Here is a 25,861-nt window from a genome sequence, read left to right as displayed (position 1 = left end):
GGCAGGACTCAGAAGGGAAGGAGTGATATTTGGATTTTGCAGCACAAATTCTGGTGGAATGATGGTGGGTGCTATGTCGCATTAGCAAGACCCCCAAAGCACCAATACAGTGGAACCCCCCCACAAGTGACCCCATTTTGCAAACTACACCCCTCAGGGAATTCATCTAGGGGTATAGTGTACATTTCAAACCCCCAGGGGTTTCACCAATTTTGATACAAGTGGGCAGTGAAAATGAAAAATTACATTTTTTTACACAAAAATGCAGTTCTGGCTCAAAATTTTTCATTTTCAGAAGGAATGAAGGAGACAAAGCACCCCAAAATCTGTGCCCCAATTTCTCCCGAGTACGGCAATGCCTCACATGTGACCAAAAAATATCAGTTGGGTGCATGGCAGGACTCAGAAGGGAAGGAGTGATTTTTGGATTTTGCGGCTCAGATTCTGGTGGAATGAATGGTGGGTGCTATGTGGCATTAGCAAGACCCCCGAAGCACGGTGAAATTATGAACCTAATAATCCATAGATGTGTGGTATATTTTAAAACACTCCTTTATACATAGGCCGGGTTTGTCGGGGCAAGTGTCACACTGGAAAATAGTTTGCTTTCTTATTCCCTTTTTATAGCAAACTTTGCACCTTTTTTGTGTCCTGCCCTTTTTTCCAGTGGAGGGGATTTCATCAGGAAAATGCTGCCCTGGTACAATACGGGGGCCAGTACTAGAAGTACTGGGGCCCTCTGCCTGCTGGTTCCCAAATATTAGGCCCTTTATGACTTCCTCTTGAAAGTGCATAAATGTCCCCCTCTGGCCGGTAGAACGGAATAGCACGTAAGAGTTATACAGTGCCATCTGGATGATATACACGGCCACCTTCTTGTACCAGATTTTTGTTTTCCGCAGGGCACTGTACGGCTTCAGTACCTGATCTGAAAGATCCACTCCGCCCATGTACCTATTGTAATCCAGGATACAATTAGGTTTTGAGATGTGGGTACTGGTACCTCGTACAGGGATGGAGGTGGTACTGTCTCCATGAATTGTTGTCAGTATAAGGACATCCCTCTTGTCCTTATATTTGACCAACAACATATTTTCGGTGCATATTCCCCTGCTTTCACCCCTTCTCATTACTTGGGCAATGTGCGTTTTTGGGAGGCCTCTTTGGTTCTTGCGCACAGTACCGCAAGCTGCTGTACCTCTTGAACCAAGGGCCTTAAACAGGGGGATGCTAGTGTAAAAGTTATCCACATAGAGGTGATAACCTTTATCCAGGAAGGGGTGCACTAAATCCCAGACAATTTTTCCACTAACACCTACGAGGGAGGGGGGGCATTCTGGCGGTTCAATTCTTGAATCCTTCCCTTCATATACCCTAAACCTGTGAGTGTACCCTGAGGTGCTTTCACACAGCTTATACATTTTTATGCCATACCTTGCCCTCTTACTGGGAAGGTACTGGCGGAATTTAACCCTTCCTTTAAAATGTATAAGGGACTCGTCAATGCAAATAAATTTTTCAGGGATGTACATCTCTGCAAATTTGGCACTGAAATGATCAATGACCGGCCTGACTTTGAATAGCCGGTCAAAGGTGGGATCATCTCTGGGTGGGCACTGTGCATTATCGGTGTAATGTATAAATTTAAGAATTGTCTCAAAACGAGTCCGGGTCATGGCCATACGGTAAAATGGGGTGCTGTACAGAACATCTGTACTCCAATATTGCCTAATTTCTGGCTTTTTTACTATGCCCATATGAAACACCAGACCCCAAAACGTCATCATCTCTACTGCATCTACAGGGGTCCACCTAGCAAATGATGACGTGGGGTTTTGAGCAATAAACTGCTGGGCATATAAATTAGTTTGGTCCACCATTAAATTTATAAAATCATCAGAGAAAAATAATTTGAAAAAGTCAATTTCTCTGAGACCTGTGGAATCAAATTGGATTCCTGGCATGGCCAAAAACTCAGGAACCTGGGGCTCAAAATTGTCTGGTGGTGGGGTCCATACGAGATCAATTATTGGGGGGGGGGGTCTCAGCTGCTCTACGGGGGCGTCTTTGAGGGGGTCCCTCATCACCAGAGGAGGAAGAGGAGCTTAAGACGAATCCTTCAAATTCCCCGCTTCCCTCACTGGCTGTGTCAGAGTCAGAGGCAAGCATGGCATATGCCTCCTCCGCTGAATACATTCTTCTGGATGACTGGGATGACATTTGGGATGACATTTGGGATGACATTTGGGATGCCATTTTTATTTTTGTGTTACTGGTAGTGAAATGTTTCAACACGTGTATAGTGTAGGGGGGGGGTACAAACTTTATTTCAACCCGGGGGGTATGTAGTGTGTAGTGTGTATGTAGTGCAGAAAAAAAAAATACTTTATACAGGAATTTGATCCCAATATAAAAAAATTGAAGGGGTTAAAAAAAAAAAATTGAAGGGGTTAAAAAAAAAAATTGAAGGGGTTAAAAAAAAAAAAAAAAAAGGTCCTGCGCCAAAAATTGAGCACAGATGTTGGTCAATAAACTGAACAGCGCTCAAAGGCAACAGGAATTTGATCAAAAAAAAAAAATAGATCAACCCTGTGCCGAAAAAGCTGATCAGTGATGTACGTCACTGATCAGCGCACAGTGGCCACAGGACACCCACAAAATCACAGTGTGTGTAAAAAAAAAATTAAAAAAAGACCACACAAAAACAAAAAAGGTGATCAGTGATGCGACACTGATTACCAGTGAGGGGCAGCAGGTGCACAACCTTTGGTGCAACTGGCAGCAACTGACAGGTATATATATAAAAAAAAAAAACCCTGCGCCCCCAAAAAGTTGCTGATCAGCACAGTTATACTGATCAGCACAAAAGGGGGGGTAGCAGACACAAAATATACACTCTCTATCACTCTCTGTCACTATCTCTCTCTATCTCTCTATCTCTCACTATCTCTCACTATCACTCTAGGACACTGCAGCAGCAGCAGTTATTGACAGTTGACAGTTATATGTATAAAAAAAAAACCTGCACCCCCAAAAAGGGGGGGTAGCAGACACAAAATATACACTCTCTATCACTCTCTGTCACTATCTCTCTCTATCTCTCACTATCTATCACTATCTATCACTCTATGACACTGCAGCAGCAGCACTGACAGTTATATATATAAAATTAAACCCCTGCACCCCCAAAAAGGGGGGGTAGCAGACACAAATCTCTCTATCTCTCTACCTCTCACTATCTATCACTATCTATCACTATCTATCACTGTATGACACTGCAGCAGCAGCACTGACAGTTATTTAAACCCCTGCACCCCCAAAAAGGGGGGGTAGCAGACACAAAATATAGCTCTCTCTGTCACTATCTCTCTATCTCTCTCTATCTCTCTCTATCTCTCTCTCTATCTCTCTATCTCTCTATCACACTGCAGCAGCAGCAGGAAGTCCCAAGAAGTCAGATCCAGGAAGCGTCCAGCACGCTACAAGCAGTGATCAGGTGATCAGGTAAGGTATTTGCAAGGATCAGGTAAGTATTAGGCAAGGATCAGGTCGGTATCACGGCAGACAGGCACGGTGACCGTTCTGCACGCTATTCCAGACCGGAATGGCGTCTGCAGCGCAGTCACCGTTAGTTTAAATGTCGCGCCTTGGCTGTGATTGGTCCGTGGGTCCCACGGACCAATCACAGCCTTGGGGGCAGGTGGGGTGAGGGTGGGGTGAGGTGTCATCGTCACCGATGACCCCCTCATGCCCCCTGACGCCCGGCGGTGATTGACACCTGTGTTACCGAGCGTCTGATTCGCTGGTAACACAGGAGAAAGCTGTAAATGGCTGTTCACACTGAACAGCCAATCACAGCGATCGCCGACAGGGGGGCGGCATCGCAGCCCCCCCTGGGCATGCAGGGACATGTCTGCTGTCAGGGACAGCAGACATCGTCCCTCTGTCACTGCGTCTCGAGACGCAGTGACAGTTTAAAGTCATGACGTACATTTATGCCATGTGTCGGGAAGTACATCCCGGCCATGACGTAAATGTACGTCAAATGTCGGGAAGGGGTTAAAAAAGACCACAGATTTTAAAAATGTAACTTCATTAGTATATATAATGTCTCCCGCACTCCTCCCTCCAAGACAGAACTAGAAATTAAATTGTTATGAGAGGATCCCCATCACCACCCACATAATTTACCATGTGGTGTTGTGAATGCTCTGATGCTTGGTTTTATTTTACATGATATAAATCAGTCCCATGTGTATTTTTAAGCCTTTCTTTTTACTTTCCTTCAGAGTCAACCTCTTGGCAATAAAGTGGAAATGGAAATTGCAAATATGTTAGAAAAAAATTCATCACTATTGAAGTTTGGCTATCACTTCACGCAGCAAGGACCCAGACTGCGCGCATCTAACGCCATGATGAACAATAATGATCTTGGTGAGTATATTGTCATATGTAAAAGCACATTACAGTATATCGTGTAACAGTAGATCTAATTAGACGTGGGGTATAATATTTACATCATTCTTATGTAATTTAGTTTTTTCATTTTAAGACTCTAAGAAATAAGGAGAATACTGTTTTATGTTATAGTTGATAGATACACTCTTAGGTAGAATTTCCCATTTAGGTCTCAGACAATATTGCCTAAATGAAAAAGAAAGAATATATACTCTACCACCTAGGTGACAGAGGATATGTGGGGCGCTTAGAGAGATGAGTATGTAGTGCAGAGCTGCTCACACCTGGGGGTGGTAAGGCCCCTATATAGCTAGAGCTGAACAAAGAAAAAGGTGGGTGGTGGAGCGCTAACTAATTTGAAAAATATATAAAGTGACCAATTGGGTATTACATTATTCTTTTAATATACCATATCATATGAAAACAGATAAAAACACAATATATAAGATAAAAAAACAATAAAAAGACAATATTCACCCCTACATGGATGGACCTGGCTGTGGATATAAATGAATTTGAAAGTCTCACTTGTTCCTGATATCATTCTCTTATTTATGGATGGTATTGCTGGATTGGCGGGTGTCCATAAACCTGACTTGTAGCCTGTTGGTAAGTGCTCCCGTCGTGAGGAAAGATGGTACACGTCTCACGGAATGGAGGGCTTCAAGAGATAGCAGGTGGTGGTGTCCCTTGGTTGTAAGTCCAGTTATTTGTCCAGATTGGAGAGCTGGTCCAAGTGAGGATATAGGTAAAGATAAAAGTTTGTATTCCACAGGGGTCCAGTAGGTTGTGTACGCCTAACGCGTACTTCTCTAATGGAGCACTCAGCAGCCCAACTGTCCCATGGATTCAGGGCCGGATTAACAATGGGCCTGAAGGAGCTACAGCTCCAGGCCCACTCTCCAAATAGGCCCATTTTGTAGCTGAGGGCCAGGGCTTTCCAATGAGCCCAACCCCGCGTCTCTAGCCACCCGGGAACCAGAGATACTGCCAGGCAAAGTTGGAACGTTTTCTCCATAGGATAACATGGGTCCCAGGGCCGTCTTTTCATATGGGCTGAATGGGCACTTGCCCAGGGGCCCCAAGTGTATAAGGGTCCTATTTTGATAGCTGATGATCCCCTTTTTCCAGGGATACCAGAATTTTGAAAATCGGCCCTGGGGAACTGGAGATATCCAACTTCAAAGCAGCAGTCCACATCCGACCTGTTAATTGCACTTCCCAGCATATTTCTCAGATTCTCTCTGACAGCGTTTTCTGAGAGTATATTCCAAAAATTGGGACTCTCCCCTTTCTGCCGACTCTAGCGGCTTGTCTCTATCATGCCCAGAAGCCTTCCATCAGCCGGTCCCTGCTCCAGCTCCAAACATCTGGTGTACAGTTTTATATTTTTGTCAATGGATTGCTCTGGCTCCTGGGGCCAAATGTAATAGGGTGAGAGTTTCCGAAAGTGAGAGATTTTGGGAGAGTTTTCCCATGTTTTTTAAAGCAGCAATCAATTACATGGCAAAATCAACCTGGTTTTGCAGTGTAATTGATTGCTGCTTTAAAAAACATGGGAAAACTCTCCCAAAACTTTCTGAAACTCTCACCCTATTACATTTGGCCCCTGATCTCTGATCCCCAAGTTCCCAGCACCTCCTGAAAGTTGGGACTCTAGGTTTTTGTACTATTAAAGGCTAAGAAATCTATTTCCAGATAATGGCGATATCTGCATTCAAACAAGCTACCCTTCTACCGGAAAATGATGAATATTAAGCCCACTCCATTATGCAACCCTCCCCTATGTATAAAACACCCCCTACCTCCCTGGAAGTCATTTACAAGGGACCCTTCATTCAGCTCAGTGCCCCCTTTCACACGTAAGTGTTCTCCCTCCCACCACCTGTGCAGCAGTCTTGCCTACCCTCCTGGAATGGCCGGGAGCCTCCCAGAAATCCGGTCCACCTCCCGCCCCCCCCCCCCCTCCGAGAAGATAGGCAAGTGTCCCGAATTGTGATAATAGCCTCCGTCCCCCCCCATGCCCGCTGGTTTAATTACCGGAATTAGAGGGTCCGTGGAGAGGGGGCGGGGCAAAAATGACGAGATTGCGTCATTTAAGCCCGCCCCCTCTCCACGGCCCGCAAATCACTGAGTTTTCCGGCATGGGGCGGGGTCAAGTGATGTCAGCCTTCCTCCCGCCCCCCTGACGTTTTGCCTCTCCGTGCTTCTCCCGGAGAGGTGAATTTGAAAGTAGGCAAGTATGCTGTGCAGTAAAGGAGTAATTAGCAGAAGTTACTGCTCCAGGTGTTCCTACATGTTGAGTGGAAGATAGAGCAACCCTTGCCACCCGTGGGACATTAAAGCTGCTGCTGATAGCACCCCCCACCCCTAGGAGGGGAGAATGGGTAAGGGCCCCAGTGCATTGCTTTGCGCAGGGGCCCACACTGCTGTCGCTAATTCCAACCCCCACCCGGTTCCATCAGCTGCCAGTTTCCCCTCCGGCATCACAGAAGCTCGAGGTTGATCTCAGTCAAACCCTAATTGCTGGGCCTTCAATCTGATACCTGGTCCATATAGGTTCATTGGTTCTAGAGATATTGCAGGTAAACCAATTTTTTTCATTTCCGAAATGTAATTTCATGGCTGTTCATGTTATTTGAGGACAGATTTCTCTGGAACCAAATGGCCCAGTTTCATGGGACCAAAATCATTCGAAGCCCACACTTAAATGGGTCAGTTGATTCTGAAGATATAGCTGTCAATGGCTGTCATTTCTGCCCGGCGGCGGCTGTCCCCCAGTTACTGCGAGCATGTATTCCCCTTTGGCAATGAGCATGTAATCCCACATGGCAATGAGCATAGAACCCCTGGCAATGAGCATGGAACCCCTGACAATGAGCATGTAGGTAAGCAGCACTTATGTAGCATAATTTTTAATAGGCATTACGGTGTTTGGCATAATACGTAATGGACATTATGGTGTGTGGCTTAACATGTAATGGGCATTATAGTGTAAATGTTTTAATGTGCGCCTCCGGTGCGCAATGCCCGTGTTTATGAAGCATATTGTGCATTATTGCTCAATCTGTTTGGTATAGTGTGTATTTTGGGTTAATCCATGTGACAAAAAGTGAATTTTTACTCATTCCATGTGGCATAATGGGGGTTATTCTAGTTCACTCTTTCTGACAAAATCCTTCTTTGATGGATAAAACCATGTGCACTGCAGGTGGGGCAGATGTTACTTGTGCAGAGAGAATTAGATTTAAGAACCTGCTATTGCTGGAAACCTTACAAATATAGTAATGTTCTATAAACCTTTAATGCATTTGTAAAATACCTCTAACAAGTTCCCTAGTAATAAGCATACAGAAATATATTTTGTTAACGTTTTTTGAGGTCAGAGCTGTTTCTATGGTTCCCAGTATGAACAGTAAAAATATGCAGCCCTACCACGAGATATTTAAAAAAATATAGCATATCGAGAAACATTCGCAGGGCTCATCTGGCCCTAGAAATGGCCCTTATTGAGGTGCAATAATAACGATCAAATACACTTTGGTGGAAATTTACTAAAGGAAATTTGTAAAAAAAAATAGGTGTATTTGTATCCAGAAATACACTTATTTTTGACATTTACTTTCCCGAAAATACGGCAATTCGTATTGATGTGCTATCAATAAGAATACGAATTGCCGTATTTTCGGGATAGTAAGGGGGAAATTTACTAAAGGAAATTTGTAGAAAATAGGTGTATTTGTATCCAGAAATACACTTATTTTTTACATCAACTATCTAGAAAATACGGCAATTCGTAGTCGTATTGATAGCACATCAATACGACTACGAATTGCCGTATTTTCGGGATAGTAATTGTCAAAAATAAGTGTATTTCTGGATACAAATACACCTATTTTTTACAAATTTCCTTTAGTAAATTTCCCCCTTTGCCTCAAAAAAAATGTGATAATGTCCAGAAACTTTTGAAGGTTACCACAAGCAATTGTGCCAAATTCCATTATAGGAATACAGTCTCACCAACATTTTCAATGTTGCCTCTGAGATATCCATGTAGGTGACATCAAGTTGAGAGTTGCAGGGGCTTGGTATTGCAAATAACATCACCCCAGTCCCACTCCCAGCCTACTCTGTAATTTTGGACAGTTTGAGTGTAGGCAAATATACATGAATACACATTGTCATAACACCTACTTGCCTATTGTTTCACTGCTATCTGGATGATAGGTTGACAATGACCATATTTTTTTCATAATTACCTGGTCCCCTGGCATCCATGGCGGCCTTCAGAATCCTCTTCAGCATCATTGCGTCATCTCCGGTCTCAAGGGTGCATTGCACGGGTGCATTGCGCGGGTGCATCCTTGGGACCGGGGATGGCGCTGAAGAGGATTCCAATGGCCGCCATGGACACCGGGGGACGAGGTAAGTAAGCAAGAGGCGGGGGAGGGGTGGGTGGGGGCAGTGGCGTAAGTTCGTTCCAGTTGCCCGGAGGCAAGATATATATATATATATATATAGGTGCCCCCCCCCACACACCCATACAACCCTATATAACCTTATTATAATATATATTTCTGTTCAGATAGATGGAGAACACATATATATTTCAGAACTCAGCCACAGAAGCAATAACGTTGGCTTTTAAATAACTGATTTAAACTTCCAGGGGGAGGAGAGGTGCCCCCTTGGGAGCAGGAGCCCGTCGGCAGATGACTCCATTGCCTCCCAGAGTTCTGCCTCTGGGTGGGGGGATACTGTATATCATTTTTTAAGGGAGACTCAACCTGTATAATGTATGCCCAGAACCTGGTACAAATATTGAGAAATTGTGCTGCTAAAGTAAACCTTTAAAAAATGTTAATACAAAATGTTCCAATATTTGTTGCTCACATATATAATAGTTAAAAAGGTACTTGTTTCCTAGAACGGCACCCACCATTTCCATCATATGGGCTCCTAAAAATCGCATTGCATCCCCCTGGAATATTGCGGCATGCGATGCAATGCAATTCAATTTTTAATTGTACAAGCACCCATGCCATGAGATGTGATGGGTGCTTACAATGAGATGTAACCCCCAGTATCCACGCCATCCCGAAGCGTGGCGAGCGCAGCGGTACGCGCCCTCCGACCATTTCATACCCTTACTATCCACGTCAGCGTGGAGTTGATTTTAGATAGTGTAGCGAGCGGATGCGGAATACGAGCCCGAAGCGTGGCAAGCGCGGCGAGCCCCACGAGTGGACACGGATTACTTTACATGTATTCCACGTCCCCTCCATGCCGACGTGGATAGTGGGGGTATGAAAAGGACGGAGGACGCGTACCGCCACGCTTCAGGATGCCGTGGATACTGGGGGTTACATCTCATTGTAAGCACCCATCACATCTTATGGCATGGGTGCTTGTACAATTAAAAATCGCATTGCATCCCATTTGCTTGCATGCAATGCTATTCGATATTGTACAAGCATTGCATCGCACACCACTAAATAAGGCACACGATGGCATGCGATGGGCGCTGTGCTAGGAAACAAGTACCGTTAAAAATATGATTGATCATATTGTTGTCTTTCTGTGGCTGTTTTTGATCATAGCATAGACCCATTTGATATGATTCTTGTTTGCAGCTCGTATACATAAATTATGCCATGGGACATCAAATCTATCAGCTCTGGACCTGGAGGATGCATAAGTATAGATACAATCTCGATACATTTCTCCTGGCAACACTTCTGTGCCACAGGCAGTGCTCTAGGCTGCCACCTTCTGGCTTTTCACAGCAATTATTATAATCTTGCTCTCATCACACTTCTTTTTCTTATTCCTACTTTCTATTGATGCTGCTTATTGTTTCCAGTTGTTTGAATTTTTTTGGTCTATATATATATATACACATATATATTGTGTCTAATCGGGTCCTGACATTAGTATGGCGCATGTCACAAAGAACCAATGTTCGGTACTTTTCACATGCGCCGGAAAGTTTGCGACATAGCACGCAGATCGGCATCAGACTGTTAGTGATTAACAGTCTGATACTACTTGAAGGCCAGCAACTGTCTCAATTTTGCCATATGGAGGCCTTATGCCACCATTGGGGGAGATGGATGAGGCCGTGGGGCAGATGTATCATAGCGTCGCGATAAGCGCCGCTATGATACTTCCTGCTTCGCCTTAATAGCGAGGCGAAGCAGGAAGGGACATCGACAAGATGTATTAACATCTTGTCTGCCGAAGCGGGGGAGCGTTAACTCCCCCCTCCGGCGATGTCCCTTTCTGGAGATAGCGCATCAGTTAATACTGATGCGCTATCTCCTGTCACCCGGCCGGCCGCACTGGGCATGCGCGGGATCTCGCTGTTCACGTGAGATCCCCAGCGCAGCCCAGACCTAACAGCAGGGACAGCGCTGTCCCTGCTGTTTAGATAGGGCTTCGCCAGCCTGATGCTGGCGAAGCCAAAGCAGGCTTCGTGCGGAACGGTCAGCGATGCCGACCATTCATACATTCGGCCTGCTAACATTTTGATAGCAGCGCCGATATGGACAGGGGCGCATAGCGCCCCTGTCCTTTACCGCATCCCGGCTCTATCATACATGGGGGAGAAGCGGTATCAGTGCACATAACGTGCGCTGATACCCTTCTCCCCCACAACAACGGATAATACATCTGCCCCCATGATCTCTATCAGAGGATTGAGATGTTGTGGCCTCTTTGTTGTAACTGCATGGGCTGGCTTGTGCAACCCCGTGGGTCACACAGCCGGCTACAGCATGTTGCAGAGCATCTGATGATTTGTCCTAGGAAGCACCTTAGATCTCTAATGCAGCAGAAGGCTGCTGTAACCTATAAACTGCCTCCTGCTGCATAAATGTATAAGCGCTATCGCTACTGTTTCCATGTAACAGCTGCAATAGCTGAATCAGGCATATAATAGATAACATACATTCAATCTAGGTTAACCATGATGGTTCTTCTAGGAGTGATAGGAGAAATAGTACTGCAATTTACACATTAAACAACCTTGAAAGCAACAAAAAAAGCTAAAGGTGCCCATATACTAGTCCGATTTGGGCCGAGAAATTGTTCCAAATCAGATCTGTTTGACATCCCCCCGTCCGACCGCCATCTCGGCCCCCCTCCCGGTGGCAGGGAATGGGGTTGCATGCAATACATCGCAAGTGAAAGGACTACATGCAGTGTATTGCATGCGATCCTGCCACCCGGGAAGATCCCGGGCAGCTCAGGGGGTTTTGGATGGCCATACACTGCTGTGATACATTGCAGTAGTGTATGGCCACCTTTAGACTGGGTAGTCTAGATTTAATTTACAATAAAGGGTGTTTATAGGTTCACATTAGTAATATAAATGATGATGATCATTTTTCCTCTTGAAGCTGTAGAAAGAATTAGTAGCTTTCAGACAAAAACTAGGGGATGAGAACACCCCATGCATAGTATAGGTGTTCCCAGGGAGTGGCTAAAGGCTAATGGACACCTAGAATCATGTAGATCAGGCATGTCCAAACTGTGGCCCTCCAGCTGTTGTGAAACTACGGTACTTGTTTCCTATCTGGGCGCCCATCGCGGGTACATCGCATGCCATTATAATGACATGCGATGCGACCGACGCGATTACCGCGATTTTACATAGGGACCAATGTTAAATGTCCCAATTGACCCGCGATGACCACGATTTACCTTAGGTAACAATGTTAAATGGATCAATTTTCCCAAATTATCATAGGGAACAATGGGAAATGGGGCAAAAACACCCCTGAACATAAAAATGTCCCCCCAAAAGTAGTTGACGCCACCCCGCCATCAACGTGAACCCGAAGCGTGGCGAGCGCAGCGAGCCCGCGAGGGGCGGCGGTACGCGTCCTCCGACCTTTTCATGCCCTACTATCCACTAGGGCGTGGAGCGAGAATAGAATAGTGTGGCGAGCGCAGCGAGCCACCGAGCCCGAAGCGTGGCGAGCCCCGCGAGGGGACGCGGATACCTTCACAGTTATACGCGTCCCCTCGCGGGCTTCCCAGGTGTCCATGGCGACGCGGACACCTGGGAAGCCCGCGAAGGGACGCGTTTACCTGTGAAGGTATCTGCTGCGCTCGCCACGCTTCGGGCTCGGTGGCTCGCTACGCTCGCCACACTATTCGATTCTCACTCCACGCCCTAGTGGATAGTAGGGCATGAAAAGGTCGGAGGACGCGTACCGCCGCCCCTCGCGGCCTCGCTGCGCTCGCCACGCTTCAGGTTCACGTTGATGGCGGGGTGGCGTCAACTACTTTTGGGGGGACATTTCAATGTTCAGGGGTGTTTTTGACCCATTTACTATTGTTCCTATGCTGATTTGGGTAAATTGATCCATTTAACATTGTTTCCTATGGTAAATCGTGGTCATCGCGGGTAAATTGAGGCATTTAACATTGTTCTCTATGGGAAAATCGCGGGCATCGCGTCTGGCCCATCGCACCCGATTTTTTATCGCCCGCGATGGCCCCGATTTTACCCCCGATGCCCGCGATTAAAATCGTGGGCGCCCAGATAGGAAACAAGTACCGAAACTACACATCCCAGCATGCCTTGTCATAGTTTTTAGTATCCACAAATAGCAAAACTGTGGCAAGGCATGATGGGACTTGTATTTTCTCAACAGCTGGAGGGTCATAGTTTGGACATGCCTGATGTAGATACTTCAACAGTTCAATCTTTCCAAGGAGGTGCAGAAATCTAGACTTTCCAATTTCTAGTTTGTATGTAGGATATGTATTATATGTTACCAGCTTATTGAAATCATATATGTTTGTTCTACCAGTGAGGAAGAGAAGACTGGCCGACTTGGATGGCCCAATTTTTCCGAGATGTCGCAGTACGATTTAGAGCCGCGATGAGAGCACCACCCAGCAGGATCCTTTCAAATGAGAGTTTGTGCCAGAGTGTGGAATCCTTAAACCAGAGTGAGAGCCCTGCAACTGTGATACATACCTCCGTTCTCTATTGTGCCAGACGTTATGCATCCAAATGTATCAATATTATCATTTGTGAGCAGAAATTTACATCAAGCTTGGCAAATTCTGTTTCCAGATGAACCTGTCAGATATTGGGACAATTATTTTGCTCTTGGAGTTTCTTGTGTAACTGGGATCAATACACTAGTTCCATAACTATATATAATGCATCATACGTAGGTCCAAGAGAAGGACACTAGTAAGGCATTACAGACGGTAATGCAGTTACATAATTATATAGTATGAAAAAATAACTTTCATATGCCATTTCACATATTGCCCCATTGATGATTGAATATAAAGTTTATTGAACGCATTTTAGGCTTACTACCAACTCTAAGTCCCCAATCTCCCAGTACATAGACCATATTGCCCTTACGTTGCAACCAAGGTGCCTTTGAAACATTCAGCATATCACACAGGGTAGGTCTAGGAGAGGGCCATGCAGGCCCCCTCCTCTCTGACAGCACAGCTGCTGTAATAGACTGGCTTTGTGGCAGAGTCTACTGTGCATGCCCAGGTCTCCAGCAACATGGTTCCCACACTGTGTACCTGGACAGTACTCCAGAAAAATGGCCACTGTACCATTTTCCAGATGATTTCTGTCTGCTGCACCAGATGACCTAGTACTAGTAGAGCACATGTAGAGTGGAGGGTGTGCACACACTAAATCCATTATGGATATGCCAGTGATATCACCCAATACTACTCCATCTCCCACATTCTACCTCTTTCCTTTCCTATTTTTAGAAATCATTTCACTGTGCTTCAAATTAAATCTATTTTCTTATATTTATTCCTTCAAGTGTAATCTATAGTACATCTGTCATCGAGAGTTGCAGATGGTGAACTTTAGTATAGTTTCCAATCTGTTTATGACGTTACAGGTTATTTCAGCACTAAAACACAGCAAAACCATAAATAACCTGTAATAGCTTCAGAGTTTACCATATTTAATAGCATGACATCATTTTATTTAATCCTAGTCCTGAAATATATTTAGCATCCATCTACATCACATGAAATGTTAAAGCAGTTTTTAGAACATGTTGCAGTGTTATACTTCATTATCAGACTGGAATGCACTCCCTGTTTGCTAGAGCCTACAATCAGTAAGTAATATTTACAAAGGACAGTCACACTTTTTCCTCTTGTCTCTGCAATTCCCTGGCTGACAATCAGGTCCCTATGTATCTGTTTTTTACAAATGCACTTACGGTAATTTCTAGATCTTACACATCCCAGGTTTGTGTATGCCCTTTTTATATCCACCCCTTAGTGCACTGTGATGCCTGACAACTTAATGACCATAATATTAATGTTGAAATGATATTATAAAACATATATAACTATGTTAAAGTTAGATTTACTTACATGTAGTTTGTTTCACAGTGGCAATTTTAAGACCCAATCAATGTCCGAGAACATTTGACTGGAGAACTTTCTCAATAAAATTGACAGCTTGGTCATGTGCCCAAGATAGAATGTAATAAGTTCTTAAAAATGATTAAATTGTGCCTATTGTGGCAGCTTTGGGCCTGATTCAGAGATGGGCGCAAAGTTTCACGGAACTGAGCGATTATCAGCAGGCTGCGTGTGAGTCCCAATGCTGCGGCGTACCCGAACACAATAAGGATGCCTCCGCAACATGGCTGTAAAAACGCAGGTGTGTCATTGAATTTTCCGGACATGCACAGTATCTGACATTAATCCTAGCTTCTAAAAACATGGCGCCTGCGTTGCTACTGTTGAATTCTGTGCAGCCATAGACCTACTCAAGCAGTCGATGTTTCCCTTTCCTGCGTATGCATATATGTGGTCAGTCTGATGGACGTCTCTTTTCATTTTTGGCCAGCAGTTTTACTTGCTGATAGCAGCTGCATTACATCGAAAATCACACTTACAGCTGCATTAGCGTTCACCTCTGAATTAGGCTCAATGACCCCCTCCCAAAACTTTTTCTCCTCTCCTTAACTACATAGGTGCTTTGTACCAACCTCCACATATCCTTTCACTGTAAAGTAATATCTATATTATTTATGATTAATGAAAATGTGCATTTTAACATGTGCAGCATGAACTTCCCCTGCAGAACTAAAGATGCCTATATATATATTGAAAGCGTACAAACTACATTGGTCCAGAGGGACTAGGCCCAAATGATTACATGTGTGGAAATACAGACGGAATATCTAACATTATGAAAACACGTTTCCTCTTACCACACGATGCAATGTAATTGGTTCTAAGAAGGGCCATGCTGAAAATATAAGCAGCCATCTGATAGACTATATAATGCATGATTCCTTTCCTGCTGCCATGCTCATACATATACCCATTGATATTGCTCATTGTTTCTCTTATGTGGAGGTTCCAAAAAACACCTCTGTTGGTAATATCACAGCTGTGAGGTATGTCCAATATAATATATTATATTTACATTTAGATAGCTGACCTTTTTCAATGATGTAAAAGAATGGTGAATTGCCCTCTTGCAGTGAAGCATAATATGTTTCACACAACGTGCCTTTAACAGTTACGGAAGTTCATAACATAAGCTAATGATATATCTTGTACGGACACATTTGGGGATATTCAATCCTGGGATTCCAACTGTCATAACGTCGCAACAGTCAGAATCCCGTCCCTTTTCAATGGCTTCCGATACAGACAGTCGGAATTTGAATGTTTTGTGGACGGTGAAGACAGACGTGAATTGTCAGAAAACGGCTGCGGGTTTAACATTCCACAGACGTTTCCAATAAAACAGATTAGACTTTTAAAGAAAGTCGAAATGGCAACATTGAATAGGCTGAAGCCAGTATTACCACCTGTCGGGAAGTATAGGCACAGATTGTACACCGCCCATTGTGGCCTTTATGTAACATTTCATCCACTGCAATTGCTTCTCTTACTGAGCAATTCCTAATACAAGTGTGCAGATTTTCATTTACTGATCTTTTATACTTGCATAGAAAGTGTTCTAACACTACTGCTGTTTCTCCTCGCATACAGCAAGCTGAATTGCAGTGTTTAATGTACTGTACATAACTATGTATGAATGGGTCACCCTTTTACAAGGAAATAAAAGACTACTGAAAAAAAGTGTGTGTGTTTGTGCAGTACTCTGTATAAAGTGATCTGTGGACAAGGCTGGTATTTGCAAGAACTCAAGACAAAGTTTGGTTACTAATTTAGGAATTACAAAAAAAGATACTTATGTTAGTTGGGCGCCCACTAAGCTATTTGCTTAGTTCCCAAAAAAACACCATTCTGAAAATGTTTATTATGAGTGTCCAGCAATTTACTACATCTGTAGTAAGTACGGATGCACTACAACTGCAAATGTCATGTGATTTAAAAGCCTATAGCTGTTTGTGGGCAGAAGAGGTCAGCAATGGCCTTCATTGGGTGGAGTGCCAAGGCTAGGATCTCTTTTCCGATGGAGATTTTCATGCCTTGTGGTGGCTCCTACCAATTGTAGTCAATGGTATCGTAGAGGATCAGATGCGGTGTCCTTGAGTGCAGCACCGAATCAAACACATTCCTCTACTAGACACATACTGCTACATTACCATTTCTGTGCAGACTCATATTTATGATGGATACCATGTCACCGAAGGGCCTCAATGAGGAAAACAGTTACTCTGCATTCCTGTAACTTCTCCATCATGATTTCTGTCTCTGCTATATATGTCACTAAAACTTCTATTCCAATAACTACTAAACAGCCAAAATACAATAATATATGAAGATACATTTGCTATTTTGGGATACAGACTAATCTCCATGTGCACCAATAATCATAGGACACTCACTAATACCTCCCTATATAAGAGTGACATACATCTCATCACTTTTTCACAGTTATTAATTCTTCTGGCTTAACAGTCATTGCACTGGTATTTTTTCTTCTAAATCTGGGTGAATTAAATTTCAATATGAAACCTTCACCACTATATTATTCTCATTGTGGCTATATACTACACTAGTTGCATCAGAGTTTTACCTTTTCTTTTTTCCTTTTGCTGTGACACCTATTTTATGTTATTTCTGTGTGTACACACTACTAAGATACAACTCATCTTCTTGTACATTACATTGCACTATCAATTTACTATCTACCGGCACTAGTAATTAGGGTTCTTCACTTTTAATTAAGAGCGCCCCATGTTGGGCTCTATATGTATCTATAATCACGATACACGACCTACATGTCCTTGTTACTCATTCTTCACCTCATTCCCTACTTTCCACCAATCATCACGGTATTTATTCACTATCATTTTTGTGAGATTTGTCCCAACCTGTCCATCCCACGTCTGTTAAATCATATCACCAGTATACTCTCGATATTTCCAGTGAATATGTAAATCTTCAGTGACCCTGGACGATACCCCTTAGAGAAATTCATAGCGGGATCACTGCAACAGGGAACTAGACATACAAACTGTCCACGATTACTATGGCAACGTGACGCCAGTTAAGTGTAAACAATAGGATCCGAATGAGCACACGTCATCAACGCGCCGGTATTTGGATAGGCGCTACTCACCATGGCTTGGTAACCATACCAACCCCGGACGCAACTACGCGTCATGACTGATAGACCACACATGATTGGACGGGACAAGGCGCGCGTCATCAACGCGCCTACGTCCAGACGTACGCACTAGTGGTAACCATGACAACAGTACACGATACCTGAACTTAGAGGACACCATCCGGGGGCTCGCTAGACAGGGAGCTCCCCGATTGGATACCTGACTTTCGACCGACTTCCGGGGGCGCGTCCTACAAGGCATTATACATTACTACAGGTATAAAAACCCTGAGCCCATTCAGTCTGGTTGGCCCTGAGGAAGCTAAAATCTGCGAAGCGCGTGCCGGCTAGCGGTGCGCGGGCAGATGTTTGTAACTGTTTATTATTTTTCTTACTAATGCATTTTGATCTGTTGACCTGTGCTATGCCGCAATAGCCCTTTTTAGGGCGTTCACTGTAGTCAACTACGGTCCACTTGGAGGCGACTCCATTGGACTGGCTCAGTGAATTTTCCAGCATTCAGCAAGCACTATATCCCACCGTACTGACTCCTATACCAGGCAAACTGTAGCCGTTAGGAGTTTAGTATTTATCTGGGTCAGTGCCCTAATACTGGACCTGTATCATATTTTGATTTAATGACTCAGATAGTGATTCTCCCTAGGGAGGCGGAGTGAATTTCACCCCATGCACTATGATATGGTTAGTTGCATGTTAATCGACATCTGAGCATTTAAGTATTCAGGATAAACGTGTCAATTTTTCACTGACATGAGTGTATTGTGCGGCATTTAGAACACCTATCCACTAGGGCTTATTGCCTACATATACTACCTATACCTGGTCTGGACAGTGATAATAGATCAGGAGCACACTGTCAACGAAATCAGTACATACATCACAGTATATAACAAGCATCTGCCCGCCACCTTAGTTTTTTTAATAAAGTGTTACACCCCCCCCCCTTGTCTAATTTATGTATTGATTTTTATCTCGCAGTTCTTAAAATAAACTAATAAAAGTTACGTTTTACTCTGCATTGGTGCACCGACATAGGACATCTCTCCCTCCTTTTTCTTGTTCCTGTCAATTTTTCATGTCCGAGGTAGCACACCCCCACCATCATCACTATTAATCAAATGTTATTCAAATTCAGGGGGTCCACCCAACATACCTCTGTCTTGTGCGACCTACAATATCCCCCAGTACCTTAGATGCACAATACAACAACATCTGATTCAAGCACTTTGTTGTCTTCCTGATGTTTTGAGCTCACAAAATACACTTTACAGCATAAAATAAGAATATGATTGTGCACAAAGCACCAGAACTTTTCTCACAGTTTCACAGTGCCACCCATTGCAGGTGATTAGCACCCACAATATGTGATTGCAGGGGCGTGTCAAGACTAAGAAGACTAAGGGATTAATTGCGGAAGCCTCCACTTCTCGGCAAGTTGCAGGTAAAATGTCAAAGAAAAAACATATAATGCGCTGGAAACAATATATATCTGAATTAATACAAATATTTATTAAACTAAAAATTAAATACACATATAGTATATAACACCGGCCAGTGATAAAAAACACAATTCCATAAAAACACAATTAGTTGCAGACAAATTCCAGTGTGATGGATTCAACACAGGTTGGGTATAGCTGTTCTGTTTATTCCATATATAGCTTGGGAGGGTTAGTGGTTCCCTCATATTTTGGATTTTGCCTGGCCAAACACAATAAAAATGTAAAGAAAAAATAGAAAAATATATATTTAGTACCCCACTTGCGTTCCAAGCCTCGTTATGGTTTATATGACAGAGCGTTTCTTGCTTCATTTTCTTAACTTTATCCATAGCAATGTCTGTGGCACATATTGACATTTCCCATATCAGACCTCATTAACAAATCTGTGCAGTCTTTTACCGCCACCTTGTTTTATGTGTGTTAATCCATTTCAATAGCATATTGGAATTTATAACCTGCTTAAAAGGGGTTAGATATATAGAGGTTTGCAGGTGGGTATGTATTTGATCACTGACACTGGATTTAATGAGGCTTTGGATGCCATTTTACTTGAGGGCAAAAATGTTCCCTTATTCACTTTGATGGTCAAAGTCAAATGATATTCTAATTCACATACTGGTGTGATATTGAGGGACCTTTGTAAAGTCATGTAGGGACATGGGTTTAAATTAAAGCCATGTAAAGACATGGGTTTAAATTATTTATACAACAAAAACTAGTTAGTAGTACAAGTACCATATAGCTCAGGGCTGGGCAACACTGGCCCTCCAGATGTTGATGAACTACACATCCCAGCATGCCTTGCATCAGTTTCCGCATGGCCACATAGCAAAACTAATGCAAAGCATCCTGGGATGTGTAGTTCACTAACGTCTGGAGGGCCGGTGTTGCCCAGCCCAGATATAGCTGCTCACTTGTCAGTTCCTATAAAAAAGGGGGAAGGGGGGGGGATTTTACTTGATTCTTATGGATTCTTACTAAATACATATATATTAAGAAGGAAAAGTAAAAGATAGGCAGAAAAAAGAGAGACTTAGTCTAAATAAAATGTCCTTTAAATGTAATGCAAGTATCACATTATATATCTGCATTATATGATTTACATGAAATAAGCAAAATATATTCCGTATAGAATTTAAACGGAAAAATATATTTTACAACCTATACAATGAATGTGAGTTATAAACTATTTTTCTCAGGTTCAACTGCTGTAGGGTTGCGAAGGGCCTTGGCAGCAGAAGAAAGGGGAGATGGGGGGAAAAAGAAAGAGAGAGAGAGAGAACAACTCGAGAGGGTAACCAATATATTATTGGTATAGTTCTTGGTTAGATGGCCTAAAGAGTTGGCATTCTGATCAGGTTCATGGCTGCAGTGGAAGTATATATGTATAGATGGATACATACACACACTCTCATTATGCCATGTTTAAATCATAACATCTATAGCTGTTTATTAGGCCGTGGAGTCCTAGGCACAGAAGGAGTCTGTGTACTGTGGGACCCAGATGGACCTCTGGTGAACCACCACTTGCACTCTAGGTGTACCTTGAATTCACATAACCTCTCAAACTATATCAGATATTGTTAAGTTCTATTGTGTCGTTAAGGCCTTCAGGAACTAAGTCTCAGTCAGTCTATATCCCATGGTGCTTTACATTGACTGAGAGTGTTGTTTTAAAGTTTACCTCCAACCTGCTAGGAAGTGGTGGCTTATAAAGTCCACCAGTGGTGCAAGTAGAATTTTTTTCTTGGTGGTACTGACAGCCTCCACCAAAAATGGGCGTGGTTATGTGTCATGAGGGGGCGTGGTCACACAAAGCTAGAGGAGTGACTAAATGACAATAGTAGCATGAAATCAGAAGACAGGGAATGAAAAACAGGGAATGACTGGGGGTGGGTTGGCTCTTGCTTGGGGGAGAGCAGGACAGCTTGTGCTTACAATTGTGGAGCCTGCTCTTCATGCTGTCAGCACCGCTGCTGCCTGTCAGTGTGACAGGCTAAATCAGCAGTAGCAGGTACTGCATACAGCACCAATCATAATGCTGGGTGGGTGGGCTGCGGATACATTATATTTAGACTTAAAATAAAAATAGAATTGACAGTGGCTCAGGGGGTAAGTGGTACTGCGTACCTGCAACATATTTCTTACAGGTACTCCGTACCACCCCGTACCCCCTTACTTGCAATACTGAAGTCCACTAATTCCTCAACGAAGCCCTATATTAGCCCTATTAGATCACTCTATACCAGGGGCTAATATAATATGGTGACATTGCCTGTTGGGTTTACTGGGTTGGGATGGGGTAACATCATACTTCTAGAGACCAGGAGTACAAGGCACTCCTGTTGGTCTGGACCCCCCTTTTCATTAGCAGCTGCTGTCACACACTTAGCGCACGGCTCTGTGAGCTGTGCTTGTACGGCAGTATGTGTAGTTGGCAGTAGAGATGAGGGCTGGAGATCTATATGCTGACTGGACCATACAATGGCTCATCGCTTCTATAGCCACAGCATGCAGTCCTTACATTTCCTTACTGGTGGTTCTTTGCCACAGTGCAGCAGACCTTAGGCCCGCACATCTGACTATCAGTAATTAATAGTGATTTAGTACCCTTTTAAACATTTTTGCTCTAACTGGGTATTATAGGGTAAATTTAGTAAGGTGGGAGTCCTATTGAAGGTGGGATGTTGCGCATAGGAACCAATCAGATTCTATCTATGATCTTCTAGCAGGTGCTAAATAGATAAGTAGAATCTGATTGGTTGCTAAGGGCATCATCAATAGAACATCCATCTTCGTAAATTTACCCCTATGAGTGCATGTGCAGCATACTTGCAGATCCTCTCGGAAAGGCCGAGAGGTTCCTGAAAATCAGGTGGATCTGCCAGGCCCCTGGTAAGGTGGACAAGGAGGCTTCCTGCATACTCCCTCGGCTGCCCACAAAAGAGTTGAAGGGGCAATTCGCACTGAATTGCGTCACTTCCACCCGCTATACTATATTTATGCCTCTGTATTTTACTCTTTTATATTTTCTTCCGGTTTCCCCACTGTATGTTATACCTCTACTATACAGTATTTGCCCATTCTCTCTCCCTGCTGCCTCATGTCCTGACCATCCCTGCCATGCTCACTTCTTGCCTCAGGTCTCCTTACCTGCACCTCATGTCACCTGTCTGTCTCCCCCTCCTTCTAGATTGTAAGCTCCTTAGAGCAGGGCCCTCCTCCCTCCTGTTCTCACAGGACTCCTTTTGCAATTACAGCTCTCTTACTCACCTACAATCTATACCTTCATCTATTCTCATTCACTTCCCTATATCTCAGCTGTATTGTGTACTAAGAATTGTGCTTTAATTGTGTTATGTGTACCCTGTACTTTTCTATATGTACGGCGCTGCGTACCACTTATGGCGCTTTATAAGTAAAACTATAATAATAATACTGTGCATGGTTTTCAGCACTGTATAGCAAGGGTAGAGCCATGATGATGTCTTTGTGGAGCCACAACCCCAGCCGATCCACCTTCCTGCCCAGCCATGCCTGCTATCCACCTACTGCAGGCTAGGGGGCAGTATTGTAGGTAACTATAATGTGCAGCAATGTTTCTTAGTCTTTTACATTTTTTTTCCTTCTCTTTTTGTTTGCATTGTTTATGTATTATATAGGGTGATGTTGACCCCTTGTGGTATTCTATAAAGAAGTGATAAAAAATTAGCAGAAAATTACCTTTAAACAGGTCTTTACAATGTACATGTTAAGTAAAAATTGGCAAATTTAAATAATTCTCATAATTTAATGTATATAGAATTTTAAAACTACGCTATACTTTGTAAATTAGACATTGTATCACTGTGTTTGGTCCATCATCCTATATCACACGGGCTGTGGTATAGGGTTCCGATAGTTAGGATCCCGACTGGCCGGAGTCAGACAGCATGGCGAGCGCAATAAAGCCCCTTGCGGGCTCGCTACGCTCGCCACCTATTCTATTCTCCCTCTATGGGGGTCGTGGACCCCCATGAGGGAGAATAGCCGGTGGCCGTCGGGTCCGACCTTGGGTTGTTGATAGGTCACTCCGGGTCACTGCGGTGTGAAAAGGCCTTTTGAAAAAACACTTCCATTTAGCGCTGAACATGCTACGCTCCTCTGACAGACGCTAGAGGTCCAATATGACCTCTAGCATCTGTCTCATCTAAGGCAACGGCCATTTATGGTAGGCTGTTTTTATGTAGACTGCATGGTATCTGCCGATGAAGACCCTGCGCCTGGCTGCCCCTGCCACCGCAGACCTAGCCAGGTTTTTATGCCACTGATGGGGAGGAGGAGGGTGCTAATTGTGCATTTACATCCTGTAGAATGGTTCCCATAACTATACTGTCTCTACTATATGGCAGTGTTATGTAACATTATGTTTACTGGAAGCCAAGTTTGAGAACTACAAACAACTATGATTCTTTATGCACCCAATAGTTGTGTCATATTTGTGTTGGCAGAAACTTTAAATATTTTGTTTTTAGCAGCCTATGTACTGGTTCCCATTCCATAAATGCCAAATCATTTTGTAGTATCTATTAACATATAAGGCAATGCGTTTGACTGCAGATGCACATTTCCTAAATGCTGTGTTGGGAACAGTCTCAGCATAATCCTATTGCTATAAAAGTAATAAGCATTCTATTTTACAGACATTAAAGCAGAATCCAACTTTTGGCCTTTATGTATTTAAAAATCCTATAAGAAAAATATTCCTAGTAAGTGTTTCGCACCTTCGCTTAGCAAGCCTCCAGTATAATAGTTCCTCCCACCCCACAGTGGCAAAAGATCCCCAATAGCTTTAACAAGTCCCCCCACCGCGCACACACCTGTAGTGGTAATATATCCACTGTGGCCCATTACCCACCAGTGTCCATAAGTTCCCATCCCTGCTAATACATATGTTATTTAAACAGTTTCATCAGGATCTTCACTCGACCAATAACAATTATTTAAAGAATTACCTACCCACTTACCCCCTCCCTATACTTACCTGCTTTGCTAATCTCTCTGAGAAAAGTGCAGTGAGGCAGGTCAGGACTGGACAAGTTGATTCATTAGGCTCCACCCCCTCATGTCAAAACAGCAAAAATAGCACAGGGTTGATAACGAAAGGAGGGGATTAGCATAGAATCACCCCATATTGGCCTTGTCCTCATGGGCCTTAATTCCTGGAATTATTCTGCCCATCTTGCATGCTTCACAAGGAATTGGTTGAAATGGTAGAACTACTTACTCTTAACTTGGGGTACTTAAAAAACTGAGTCTCCCATAGGTTCCTGGAGAGTAAGTATGCCCTTCCCCCTTCTAGTGGGGCATAAATGTCTAGAACAGGGGTAGGCAAGTAATTTTAAATGGAGTCTGAATATTTTTATTCAGCAGAGGGGGCAGCACGCCGGCGGTCCGCTCCCTTACCTTGGATACACTTTTTCTCGATGCTCTCTACAGCAAATACATGTTCCCCATTTGCAGGCAGCCCCATGCTGCCCGGGTGAAGGGAGCCGGAGCTCCTGTGTGTACTTTGTGGTTCGGTGCAAGCAGAACACCTTCTCCCACTGCCTGCTCTTGTGCTCCGGCTAGTACCGGCTGTTTGAGCCCTGCTTCCAGTTCCCAGGTAAGAAGGGTTGCTGCAGAGGCCTTCCTTAGGGAGGCAGTCACAGGTCACAGCAGCAGCTCCTCCAGCCCCGACAACTATCACACTCCGCTCACCCCGTGACCCCACTTGTCCGGGGCGCTTCTTAGGCAGAGCCGCGACAGAGCAGCCCCTCAGACATCCGGGGCAGAGCCTCCAGCTGTCACCTGGCAACCGGAGCGCACGCTGGTTGGTTGCTTACAGTATGGCTCAGCCTCTCTGAGCTTGCGACAGGATGGGGAAGGGAGAGGGGACATTAAAGTACTGTAAACATTAATGAGGACTCAGCACAGCTACATACCCGCACCTGCCACAATGCATTCCTGGGACCGGCGGTCCGCATCTTTGTCCTTTGCGGTCCGGAGGCCAGTTGCCCACCACTGGTCTATAAGTACCCAACCTGTAAGTGCACGCATGTGTCACTGTGGACATGATCAGTGCATTAGGAACACATATGAATGAGGCGACTGGTGTAACTACAAAGGGTGTAGCTGTTATGGGTCTCAAGCTGTTTTCAGGGCTCGCAGCACACCCTTCACCCAGTGTATACTACACAAACTATGTTTGTTTCAGTACATTTTTCGTAGTTTTCTATTTATGTATACACTTTTCATTTAGAAATGTGACAAAGTAACAAATAAATTCAAGAAAGACGCAAAA

At 43.9% G+C, this 25,861-nt stretch overlaps 1 protein-coding gene across 3 annotated transcripts in view; it reads left to right on the top strand.

The window, feature by feature from the left end:
* Window positions 1–16,567, top strand: part of TMOD1 (tropomodulin 1) — a 75,289-nt gene extending 58,722 nt beyond the window's left edge. For 2 of the 3 annotated variants that reach the window (XM_083183660.1, XM_083183676.1), the window contains exons 9-10: window positions 4,290–4,434; window positions 13,281–16,567. In XM_083183660.1, the coding sequence (XP_083039786.1) occupies window positions 4,290–4,434; window positions 13,281–13,345 (210 nt within the window). In that variant the 3' untranslated portion in view covers window positions 13,346–16,567. Of the gene's footprint in view, window positions 1–4,289; window positions 4,435–10,091; window positions 10,157–13,280 lie in introns of all 3 variants that reach the window. The other variant, XM_083183667.1, reaches the window with a different exon arrangement.
* The last annotated feature ends 9,294 nt before the right edge of the window (window positions 16,568–25,861 follow it).

This window comes from Crinia signifera, chromosome 1 (assembly GCF_055691185.1).
Source record: "Crinia signifera chromosome 1, ASM5569118v1, whole genome shotgun sequence".
Taxonomy (NCBI): Eukaryota; Metazoa; Chordata; class Amphibia; order Anura; family Myobatrachidae; genus Crinia; species Crinia signifera.
Note: the sequence above shows the minus strand (reverse complement) of the source record. Positions and strands in the feature narration are given on the sequence as shown.